This window comes from Lycorma delicatula, chromosome 4 (genome assembly GCF_047948215.1).
Source record: "Lycorma delicatula isolate Av1 chromosome 4, ASM4794821v1, whole genome shotgun sequence".
In the NCBI taxonomy this organism is placed as follows: Eukaryota; Metazoa; Arthropoda; class Insecta; order Hemiptera; family Fulgoridae; genus Lycorma; species Lycorma delicatula.
Window position 1 is genome coordinate 38,773,501 of NC_134458.1, and position 12,949 is coordinate 38,786,449.

Genomic DNA, 12,949 nt, shown 5'->3' on the forward strand with positions numbered 1-12,949 from the left:
CTTATAAAGTTACAAAAAAAAAAAACAGATTAATTGTTTATTAGAAATTAATCATCATGCAAGGAGTTCCAGGCTGGTAATTTCACATTGTTAATCATGTCATTCTTTTTTATTTCTGTCCATGTTATCCTCAGATACTAACATTATGTTAGTTCTATCAGCTCTCTCAGTACAAAAAACTTATGTCCAATAGATAATCTCCAGAAAATTACTTATACTTTAAATAAAGATTTTATTTATTGGAATTCATAAAAGTTCATTCTGGATGATCGGTGCTATATTAGGTACTATTTTTGTTAAAAGGTAAAAGCAGTTTTGTATTAAAATAAAACTACAGTAGAAAAATGGTGTACAAAACAAATATATGTTGACCATTGTTTAAATAAGTTAAGAAATCTATGTAAGAATATTGGAAAAAAGATCAATCAGCTTAACTTATGTTGTATTATATGTTCGTAAAGATTTGAAACCAATTAATTAATTTGTGACAAATCAGAAATTTCTTTTGCTTTTTATTATTTTATTTTTTGGCTGCCGTATTTTACCATAGTTAAATAAGCAAAGCATGGGTTACTACTTCAGTTGCCTACATGAATTTCAATACAATCTGTTATAGGGTATAAATATAAATTAATCCTTAACACATAATAACCTTTTTTTTCTCTAGAACCAGTAATACTTATCTCTGAACATTTCTGTTTAACTTACTTTATCATCCTTCAGTCAATCAACATTTGTTGTGATTTTTTTTAATTTTTTCTGTTATGGGTTTTAGTATTTTTATTATAGGTTAATAAAAATTTAACTTCATTAAGTGAACTTGAAAATGTTTTATACAACATCAAAACTGACTGGAAAAATAACAATAGCTTTTATTTTTACATTAAATAAATAATTACAGCATTTTTAATGTAATTATACTGATCTGAACAGTTTTAGTACGTCAAAATTTTCATACCTATTGAAATACATAGTGTGAATTGGCTTCATAGTCCTCCCAAATGCTTCCTAGATAACAGTGTATCAAGAAGAAATAAACTCCTGTTGTTCTTACTTGTCATAAACGGTATAAGGCGATGCCCTCGTATACGCGAATGTTTTACTATACTAATTGTAAGCCCCCTCAACAACCTTGTCCCACCTCGAGAAGATGATGAAAACTGCTGAGAAATATCGACAGCAATGGAAAAAGCCTGAAATTTAGTCATCCAATGGAAGAGCAAGGAAGCCTGCACTTTCCTCCATGTTGTCATTTTCAGGGCTCAGGTGTTTCTGAGATTATGGTCTGTAATTATTTACAAATGAAAAGGCAGGCTAAAGAGAAGTAACTACATCACAAGAATTCGAAGCTGGTCCAGCCGTGACCAGGCCTGGCAAGACCAAATAGATGGCGAGAGTGAAGAAGAGTCTACCAAACCCATTCATCAACCATCCTTCTTTCCTCTACCTTACAACTTAGGTCCATCATTTGGTATATGTAACTCCCTCTTGTGAAGGGAGGGAACCCAATAACTAGGGTTCAATTAGGCGCATTCCTCTTAGAACAATATGCCTTCGGTGGATGGAATGAAGGGGAATCGTGCTGGAAGAAAGACACAAATACATTGCTAGTCTCCCAAGTAATGATCTTCAATTTGATCTCTAATGATCAGAACGCAATCCATAAATAAAACTAATATATAATCTACATTACATAAACAAATACCTACCCGATATTAAGAAAGGGACTGTAGCGAGGATTCTGTGATTAGTGGGGGATATATATCCTGCTATCCTAGTGTTCTGTTCCGCGAGAGCGATTCTCTCGCAGACCAAGAAAAACAAGTCCCTTGGCCAGTTCAACATGGCATCTCGCGGCGGATGCCGACATCCAGCTGGCTCAGTAGGCGCCTGGCCGCAAGAAGCCCGCCAGGAGAGGTAATGGTAAAAACAAAGCCGGAGGAGAACTGCCTCGGCCCCGCTGGTGGATGACGGGTTATCTTTAACAGCTGCTGAGAGAAAGCTTGGTCTGATTCCAATGGACGAGCCACAACTCCCGACTTCCACCCACCGGGTCGAGTAGATTTTGCTGGAGACGGCAATCGAAGTTAGCAGCCTTTCTCAAGGCTACCACATCAATACACAAATGGCCCTTTTCAGGGCCACCACTCCAAAATCCCAAACAGCCCTTTTCAGGGCTACCACACAGCTGTAAGGTTCAATGTGAAGTTGAAGCCATTACAAAAATACTAATCAAGTTATGGAAATTTTACTCATAGCGTAAAAGATGCATTAAGTTAACATGCTCAGGTAATATAAAATTTATAAATTTACTGAACTTCTCAAGAACAACTCTTTAAATTAACACCATAGAGATAGAATATAAAGTTTGATTATGTACTAAAGCAGTTTCCTAAACACCTCAAAATATATATCATGACACAGAAGCTATATAACAGGATCAAAAGATGTGCACAATGTTTTTAACATTTTGTCATGTTAATCAATGAATACCATCAAAATTACTATTCTGTTAAGATGAAGAGGTTGGAGACTGAATTAAATAGGCCTCTCAAATTAAAATTTGAGGCTGGAGTAACCACTCTCATAGTAAAAGAATAAAATAGTTGTTACCTTATTTAAAGAAAGCAACATCAGATAAACATGGACTACTTCTTTCTAGTCTCCAGATACTGATTAGCTAAATTTACAGGATAGAATACAGTTAAACAAGCTCTAGTTAAAGATAATCCAGTTTTAGCACCGATGTAGACGTATTTCTCAGACTGATTTTAAAGGGCAGTGTAGTCTCTTTATGGGGGAATTCATAAATCTTGAAAAAGTAGTGAAATATAAACAAAAAATGACTTAGATCAAGTAGCTACAATACGAACAGAAGACTCGGAATGAGCTGTAATAAAATGGGCCAGTAGTCATTCCTATAGGAGTTTTATTTACAAGTGGAAGAGACGGTAAAGAAAAAAAAAGTTGATACTCGAGTAACAACTGACCAATGAAGGGAAACAGTAAATTTTAAAATTTGCTGAAGGATTTTGTTTGTTTTTGCTGATATTTAAATTAGTTAAAATTTATAAACACTATGTTTCATTGTTTGCATAGAAATTTAGTTTGAAAATAAATAAGACTAAAACAAAAATGATGATGTGTGATGAAAATTAGTTGGATTTTACAGGCTGGTAATTTTAAAACTTAGGAAGTCAATGTCCACGAATTGAGATTATTAAGTCAACAATCAAAGCCATGTTTAATACACTGGCCTCTATCGATCAACCAGTATAAACAACGCTAGTAAAGTTTCCTTGCTTGCTACACGCGCATCAGCTGACGAGCACATCAATCCTCTTAAAAAGTTGTTGACCAATTTAGTAGAAAGCTGGGGCAAGAAAGAGTTCATATAGAAAATTATATTTGAAAATGCCAATTAAAAATTATTCATGAAGGTGTTACAGATTAACATGTTGTAAACATAACTAAATTGCGAGTTATTTTATAGTAATTTTTTATAATTAATGTATAACCTTAATAATATTTCATGTGTTTTTATATTAAAATCTGTTTTCAAATTTTATTTACAATTTATTGTATCCTGACATGGACTATATAATGCATTTTTATGTTCCAGTGAGAATAAAGATTCATTTATCATTATTATCGAGATGAATTCATAAAAATAATGGATCACTCTTAGGAATAGAAGTTTCTAGAAGAATAATGAAAATTTGGTTAACTAAAACTGATAGAGCATTACAGTCAGTGAAGTAGTTAACAGATATGTTACAGTTAAAGACTAGCTCAATAAAATATTAATATGGATAGTTTAGCTCTGTAAACATGAGAAAGTAATATAACAAATCAATTAATGAATGTGCAACATTATGCCTTTTTTATTTCTAAGCCCATAATTTACGTATGTCAAATGTAACACTTGATTAGTATTTTTAAATGCCTGATAATCTTACATTTAAACGATTTAAAAACAAAAATTAAACTAGGTTGGTGCAATACTACATTTTTAAGTTCGCTATATCGAATCAAGTTGGTAGCCATAACTCGACCTTTTCAGAATGGCGAGTCGTAGATAGTTATTGTTGGTATTTATGTTAGGCGAATAATCTATGTTTTTTTGTTTTATTGTTAAATTACGTAATGTACATTAACAAAATATTTGGTTCAGTTTTAATTGTGGTTTTTTGTATTTATAATTGATTTTTGGAGTTTAATGGCGTTTTACACTTTCTTACATAACCTGCATTAAATGTAAATAAGGTATTACTGCTACTCATTTAAATTATGTTGGGATACACTGACTTTCAGAAATACATAAATTCGATTTCAGTAATAACTAGACGAACGTTGAGTGTGTATACAGTTTTGGTTTATTTTATTTATACTATTGGTTATGTTATTGACTCAGAAGGCGCGTTGTTTACATCATCGTACAATGAAGTTGAACCTAGTAATTTAACTGACAGTGCAAAATATGATAGTAATGTAAAAAACGTGATGTTAAAAGTAGCTGCTAAATCAATAGCTATAGATTTGAGACAACTGGCTGATAAGGAACTAGGCATTCATGTAGTTCAGGTGAGTTTAGCAGTTTAATTTGTTAGTGCTGCTGTAATTAATCAATTAGATTCGCAATAGACATAAAACTTAGGTCTAAGACATATAAACGTTTAATTCAACCATAAAATGTAATGTGATGTTTGACTGGGGTATTGCTCTATATATAATCTTCATATATACATACATACTGGCTACTTGTTTATCACTGGCCAACTGCTACTATGATTCATGATTGGCCTACCGATTTGTTTTTTATTGTTAATGTTGTATTCAGACAAGATTTTTTTTTTACTGTGAATTTCAATTTTTAATTGATTTAAAAAAAGTAGTTTCTCAGTTTTAAGTATTTTTTCTTTGTTGACAAAACAAAAAAAGTGGTGGGATATTGACCTGTAATAAAATCATTTGGAGAATGAACCTATTACTAAGGTTTAAAACTGTGAACTTCATTAATGAAAATTCGGTACTTACGTATTAACGCCACCGCAGCTACAGCTTTATTTAAAAACAAAGTAATCAATCGGATTTCGGTGGAAAATGAACAGTCTCTTTATTAATTTGAATAAATGGTTATTTATATTTATTTTATAAATATAATTTAACCAAACTTAACTTGACTAATTAACACTGTAATTTTTTGAGTATTTATTTAATAAATTCAGTAATTATTGCAATTATTTATTATTTAAATAATCAAAACACACCTGTTAATCAGTCAAGGTTAGCGAGCGTAGGTTAAGTTTGGTTAAATTATATTTATAAAATAAATAAATATAAATAACCATAACCATTTATTAAAATTAATAAAGAGACTGTTTTGAATCTATGTTAAACTCTATATCAGCCCATTTTCCACTGAAATCCGATTGACTACTTTGTTTTTAAATAAAGCTGTAGCTGCAGTGGCGTTAATACATAAATACCGAAAATTCATTAAAATTTGATTCATGATTCCTTTTATTACTTGTAATTTTCAGAATATAATAGTTTTCAATGTTTTAAGTCATTTGGGTAGAAGTCATTTAAATGCTTAATTAAAAAAAAGTATCCAATTTAGAGTTTAAATTATTCAGGCTAGTTGTCATAGAGACCATACAGTATGTGCAATGTCTAATGTAAAAAAAAATTGTTAGTTATTTAGTCATCATTTTTTATTTGTTAGCAAAATTTCACCTGTCTAGTGAGGGAGGCTCTGGAGTTTCAGCAATTTAAAGGTAATTATATAGAACTATGGACTCATCTCTGATTTGATGCAGTTTGCACTAAATAATTTGGCTCCACTGAAATTAAGTTAATAATTAGATAGATTCACTTAAGACTAGATTAAGATAGGTTAAGTTTAAGGTTAGGAAACTAATGATTCTGTGTACTGAACTTTGTACCATATCAACATAACCTAATGCTTGTTTTTGCTTGCTAACCTCTCAAATTAACCTTAAATATTAAATTGCCGATAGTTAGGCTGAGTCCATAGTTGTATACAGTAACCAATTATTTATTCTGAAAATAATGTGTGTTACATTGGTACAATGCTGAATTATAAAACTTTTGGTGACAGTACTGTGTAACTTATGAGAGACGTAACTAAGTTGAAAAGTGTTTCCAATGAATAATTTCAATTATAACAAATTTCTTAGTTCCTAAATAAGCTATATTTCAAATTTCATCAAAATTGGAGGTGAGTCCAAAATTAATTACAAATTTAGATATATTATCATGACCAAGATGCAGTGTAGTAGTTTAAACTTTATCATTATATTAAGAACGGAATTAAATAAAAATCTTCAAGATATTTTGGTGCATCAGAAAGAACCTCTTATTGAGTAAAAATATGGGGGGGGGGGACAAGCTATCGTTTTGTGTTTACAGCCTGCTTTGTTTTTGCTTGATTGAGTTATTTCTATTTATTTGAGTTATGAGCTGAAGGATAGTTTTATGTAATTTTGACCATTGATCATCATGGACAAAAAAAAATACAAATTGCAACCATTTGAACACGCTTTTTAATTGACCAATACAAATAGTTATATAATACATTAACTTTAAAAAGTATTGCTTAGGTTGGTTTTTTGTGTATATTACATGCTGTTTGTAGGTGTGTGGTTTGTAAGTATTAAAAAAGTTTTGTGATTACTAAGTATAAGTTCCATGAACTTTTAGTTCATACATATACATTTTTAGTTTACACTTTTAGTTTGTACATATACACTATTGGAGTTTTATAAAAAATAAATTGTGAAATTCATAAATATGTATGTGGGGTGTAAATGAAAAAAAAAAACGTTGAATCCATAGCAGGGAAAGATCAAGCTCTGACTTTTTCGTGCTTTGTTTATTGAAGGATTAATATAAATAATATTGACTGGGGGAGGCAGTCAAAAAATCAAATTAAAAGTGATTACACATGGTATCGAAATTTGGTATGTGATTACACATGTAACCAAATGTAAGATAGTTTTTTACAATTTCCCCCTGCCTCTAAACTCATTTATCTTGAAACATATTGATCTAAATCAAGTATTAACAGTAAAAAAAAAAAAAAAAACATTTATTTTTAGTTGGAAACTCATAAAAATATACATAACTACCCTTAAAAGTTGTCGTAGAAGATTGATAATTGTCTATTGGAGGCAGTGTGCCTGGCTGCTGCTGTTCAGAACCATTGTAAAGTTGTTCTGTTGCTTTTAATTAGGCGTGGATTCATAATTTCTAGTTTGGATTGAGTCACCAAAACATGAATTTGGCCATGTGGCTGACTAAATGGTGTTTTTGGTTACCATATCTAGGCACATTTGCCTGAACTTCATGCCACGTTCTTTCTATCATTTTCATATGAGCATCAGTGTCCAGATTGACAAAGTTTATTGAGTGGTTAACTGTTATATGGTTGTAACTTTTGAACTGCAAACAACAATAATAAGACCTCCAACTGTTACTTATAGTAGTGCCAGGCAAAATGTAAAATGTTTGATTATTGCTAATAAAATTTCACTCCCACATGTTGGATTGGAAATGAAGAACCAATTTTAATTCCATACGTAATACCTCTGAAGATCCAGTTATAATCAGTCAACCTACCTCTGTTATATTTTCTAGGATCTATTTTTGCATTGTCTATTTTTAGAGTTACTCCTACACCACCTATCACTGGATTCCTGTAATATAATGTGGACGCAAACTTCATGAAGGTATGAACTCTAGTCTACACATGTATAGGAAGATATGCCAATCTCATTACACTATAAATCTTGATCTGGTGGTTTTACTGTAATCCATAATGTAAAATATCTACAAACCTATGTTTTAGTTAAAATATGATGGAAAATCCAGTATTTTTATTTTGTGGGGATTGTTTTATCACTTTTTTGAAACTTTTTCTGCTGAGAATCAACTGTATAAATTCTTTTTTGACAACAAAACTCTTTTTTACATTTAATGTCATTTGATTTCTGCGATCTGGATATTTCTTAGATTTTTATAAAACACTGTGGTCATACAATATGTATGCAAGGATTCACTCACTATCTTCTGATAAAACAATAAACTGCGATAATTTAAATGATAATGTAAAGTCACATCCATTGCGTGAAAAAATAGATCATATGAACATGAAGGTGAAGAAGCTGTAAACACAACTGAATTACATAATTCTTGAGCATTGACCTTCAGACTTAAGATAAGTGGGTTATTAGCTGATAGTGATAATCTATTCAATCCAATGCCTTTCTGATTCTTGAGACTTCTTCCTGAAATCCAATTCAGTCAGTAAGTTATCAGTAATTGTAGTAGAACCAGAACGGTACGGAAGAGGGATGCTCATTTACATTTTTCGTCACATGGATAACCTGGTACAATAACTCAAGACTGCATAACATATGTATCGTGTGTACACTTAGCATAACATATGTGTGAGTTATTATTGGCTTTATCATGCATATTTTGTTGTAATAGTTGCAATTATATTGTAATAGTAATAAATATTAATTCATCGATCCACACTGTATGCGCGTATCTGCATACTTTGATGAGTTAATGAAATTATTCTAGTTCTACATTTTCATATAGTAAAAACCTTAGTTAAAGTTAGGATTAGATATTTCAGGAGCAATTAGTTGTTTATTTTATTGCAAGCTTAATGTAATGACCTTAAGCTATGGTCAGATCTAATTTACTTTTTGTGTTGTAAGTAATCTGTCTTTTTTATTTTAGGAGGTTTTCAATTCAATAAGAGGGCAGCATAGCATAAAAAACGCAGATGAAGATAAGTATCTTAAAAAGGTAACAAATTAAATTTCTTCATAATGTTAGACTTTAGCTAAGTGAATATATGCTTAATTTTAAAATCAGTTAGCAAGAGATTTTGTAAAACGTTATGATTAAGATTTTACTACTTGTTAGGGGATATAGTTATTTTTTATGTTTTTGAATAATATTTTCGTTTAATATTTGGAATGCTTCCATAAGTATTATTTTTAAAAGAAGTATTGGTTTTTATGAAACAGGGTATTGAATAGTCTCATGTCTGCTGATATTTCTATAGTGCTAAGTAACAGTAATTTGTTAAATTTAGATAATGAAAAGTTTGATACAAAGCTGTTTCTTACAGACCTCTTGCAGTCAGGTTCCTCCAAGACCAGGATAAAGAATGTATGTTTTATTAACTAGTCAGTCTACAAGGTATTTAAAATCCTGCCTGTAGTGATATTTTAATGGAGAATTAGTTAAGATGCCATTCTTTAATAAAATTTACAAAACTGATTTATTCTGTTTTTGTATTTTAAAATTTATTTGCTTGAACTTTATAATATTTTATGGAAAATGAAAATGTTCAAAATCTCATGTTGATTATGTAATCAAATAGTCAGAAATTGTATATGCCAATTCATGGTATACCTTTATTTCTGATTAATTTCTGCTGTTAAAGCAGCAATTAGAGCAGCTGTTAGAGACCAAACCTCTGGTCTCTTTTCATGAGCAGAGGTTTGTGTTGTATAAAGTCTTTTTCATTGCTATTTTTGAGCTGTTGGTCGATTGTATACCTTTCCCAGTTTCACAATCTTGCTGTCTGAGAACTGTTACAACAGTTTTGCGCCCTACAACTAGCAAAGGGGCCTTTACCCTTAGTCCTGCTTGCACTCTTTTAGAGCGGGGGCCGTAATCTGTAACTGAAGGTCTCTAGCTGGCTGTGGCTTGCTGCTTGTGCCCAATATCTCTTAAGTAGAAGGAATACAGCAAGTATTTTGTTCATATACTGTTAGGTCAGGGCATCTCCGACCATGACAGATCAAGAAGCCTAGCCGAAGCTTTATCCTTCGACCTCCTTGAACACTGGTCCAGACAATGATAGTTCAGAAGTAGATATAGGGGTGACCACCCGGGAGGGTATGAACCCACTTATTGAAGAGATTTTGCAAGCCGGGGGCAGGCCTGGCAGCTCTGCTTCTTTGACCTGTGATGTTTTGGCGGAACTGGGTGGCTTGTCTTCCTATTTAGCAAACCCTAAGTGTACTAGTACTGCTACCAAGAGGAGATTATTGCCTCAACTCGAATTCTTCAAAGTGGATTTCACAGCTCTTGTCGAGGGTTTTGAAAATCTTGCCTCAAGGCCTAAAGAAATAACTGTAGCTCAGAAACCGGCCCCAGCCTGGGTGCAACTGCGTAGGTATGCTGAGGTGTTCAGGGGCAGACATGAAACCATCCAGTCCTCTAAGAAACCTTAGGTTACAATTGTTAATAGGGCAGAGGGCTCGACTGTGTCCAGCAGTCAGCTGAAGAAAGACCTCCAGGTTGCCCTTCATGGTGATCGGAAAGGTCTTAAAATTGGGAACATTAAAGAGACCGGCAAGGGATTAGTTGTGGTAGCGGATGATATGGAGACCATTTAGGCAGTTACAAATTCCACGGTGGTTAAGCAATTGAATGTGAAAGTAGACTTGAAGAGAACGTGTAGGCCCTGTGTTATAGTCTATGATATTGACCAAACCTGACCGATGAAGATGTCTTGTCCCTTATTAGTGAGCAGAACACTGATTTGGATGAAGCCGCCTTCTGGTGGGACTGCAGGTTGGTCTTTAAAATGAGTAGGCGTGATACCCAGAAGTATCACGAATTCTTCGAGGTATGTTCTGGTCTCTTTCAAAAATTTACGTCTGCAGGCAGACTATATATTGATTTAGGGTCCTGCCGAGTAAAAGAGTATGTGGATGTACAAAGATGTGTCAAGTGCTGCAGATATGGTCACAGGGCTAAATTTTGTAAGTTTGCCTTAGTGTGGTGAGGAGGGCAACAAGCATGATAATTGTTTGGATAGGTCTGAGGCTCTGGCCTGTGCTAACTGTAAGAGGTTGCATAAGAATCATGAGCACCCAGTTGTTAGTAGGGAGTGTGGCTGTTACATAAGGGCCGTTGCGTTGTACTTTAATTCCTTAGATGGTTAGGTTCAATCAACTAAATGCCCAGGGTGCTTATGTAGTCCAGGGTTGAGTTAGGTGAGATTGTAGAGAGATGGAGCCTCAATGTTGTCCTTCTGCAGCAACCATATGTAATTAGGGATGATCTGCCAGGCTTTCACAGCTGGAAAAAGTTTTGTGTAGGGCATACCTGTATGTCTGCTATTCTATACAGGAAGTTGCTTGATAGTGTTCTTATACGGCATGTTTCTGACGCGCATCATGTTGTGGTTAGACTTGCCATTTGCGGATAGAACCTTACAGTTGTTAGTTCATATTTCCAATACAGGGATCCCACTGAGGAACACCTAGCGAGATGGGATAGGATCCTTAGTATTGTGGGTAATGGTCCAATCCTTATTGGTGCCGATGTTAATGCGAAGTCACTTTTCTGGCACAATGAGTTCACTGATCATGGCGGTGGCCTAATTGACAGTTACATTGTGCAGCACAATTTTGAGGTTTTTAATGTTGCAGACCAGTTGGCCACTTAATGTCGGTACAGTTAACGGATGAAGGACCTTTTCAAGTACAAATATTGACATCACCATTGGTAGGGACATCCTTTGCAGAGTCCTTGACTGGTTTGTGGTCAACGACTGTTCTAGCGATCATCAGTTGATACTTTTTGAAATAGCGGATGAGCTGCGCGGTGGCCATAAGGGACACTTTCCTGTTTACCGGGGGCGCTTCCTGCATGGAGGGCAGACTGGCCAAAATTCTTCTCTTTGTTTTTGTCCAGACTAGAGATTTTTTCTTGAGGCCTTGGCGGCCAGCCATTAGATGTCCTGGCAGGAAATTTCACTTCCACGGTGGTGGCGGCGGCTGAAGCCACCATTCCTAGAGGCCGGGAATGTATATCTGGTTTGTGGTCTCGGATTCTGGTAGCAATGAAGCAGTCTGTGAACTGACTCAGAAGGGCTGCGTAACGAGAGAGTGATCCCAATCGGCGTGTGGCTCTAACTGCAGATAACCACAGAGTGAGGGCTAGGTACTTTCATAGCATTAGGTTGTCCAAGCGTAATTCCTGGCGCTCCTTCGTTCAGGAGCAAGGGAATAGAGACCCTTGGGGCGTTGTGTATAGAGCCCTTGGACATAAGCGCAGGAAAGATGTCCTCTAGTCAGCCTTGTCAACCCGCAAGGGTGTGGTAATTGATACGGACCATGTCCTTGACATATGAATGATTGCTCCTGGATGACACTATGGTGGGTGAGGTTCATACCACTGATGTGTCAGGTGGGAAGTCGCGATTTTCGAGAGCGACTTGCAATCTTCTGAGATCACTGAGGTGTAAGTGCACCAGGTGATCTGTAGTATGGCATGGCACAAGGCCCCCGGATATGATTGTATCATAGTGGAGCTCCTCGTCTGAGCGCTTCCAGTAGTCCTTGGTCCTCTAACTAGAATATACAGGGTTATCATAAAAGAATGGTGTGGTTTCAGTAATTCATAGGAAGATTGTAGGAAAATTTCTAGAAGTTATATTGGTATCCCTGAAAGCCTCCAATTCAAAAGTTTGTTTATCAGCAGTTATAACCACAACGTCAGTTCTGGTATTGTTGCTACGGTGAGTTTAGTGAGTTACTATGTTCTCGGATAAAGACAAAGCAAAGTGTGTTTTATTGATGGCCGAAATAAAATCCGTAATTTTAGTTCAACGTGCGTTTCGACGTGAATTCGGAAGAGATCCGCCACATAAAAATAACATAACACGTCGGTTCAAACGATTCGAAGAAACCGGATCGGTTAAGAAACAGAAATCAACCGGCAGACCAAGTGTACCGGACGAAAGGGTTGAACTAATTAGACGAACGGCAATTAGAAGTCCTCAGAAGTCCATCCCCCGTTGAAGCGTCGAATTAGGTATTCCAAAATCAACAGTTTACAAAGTTTTACGTAAAAAAATGAAATTACACGCTTATAAAATCCAGAT

The 12,949-nt window shown here is 34.5% G+C and overlaps 1 protein-coding gene across 1 annotated transcript in view; it reads left to right on the plus strand.

Moving 5' to 3' along the window:
* Window positions 1-4,080: 4,080 nt before the first annotated feature.
* LOC142323295 (VWFA and cache domain-containing protein 1) overlaps window positions 4,081-12,949 on the plus strand; it is a 98,532-nt gene continuing 89,663 nt past the window's right edge. Inside the window, exons 1-2 of the mRNA XM_075362757.1 lie at window positions 4,081-4,584; window positions 8,776-8,844. Of these exons, the coding sequence (XP_075218872.1) occupies window positions 4,291-4,584; window positions 8,776-8,844 (363 nt within the window). The 5' untranslated portion in view covers window positions 4,081-4,290. The remainder of the gene's footprint in view (window positions 4,585-8,775; window positions 8,845-12,949) is intronic.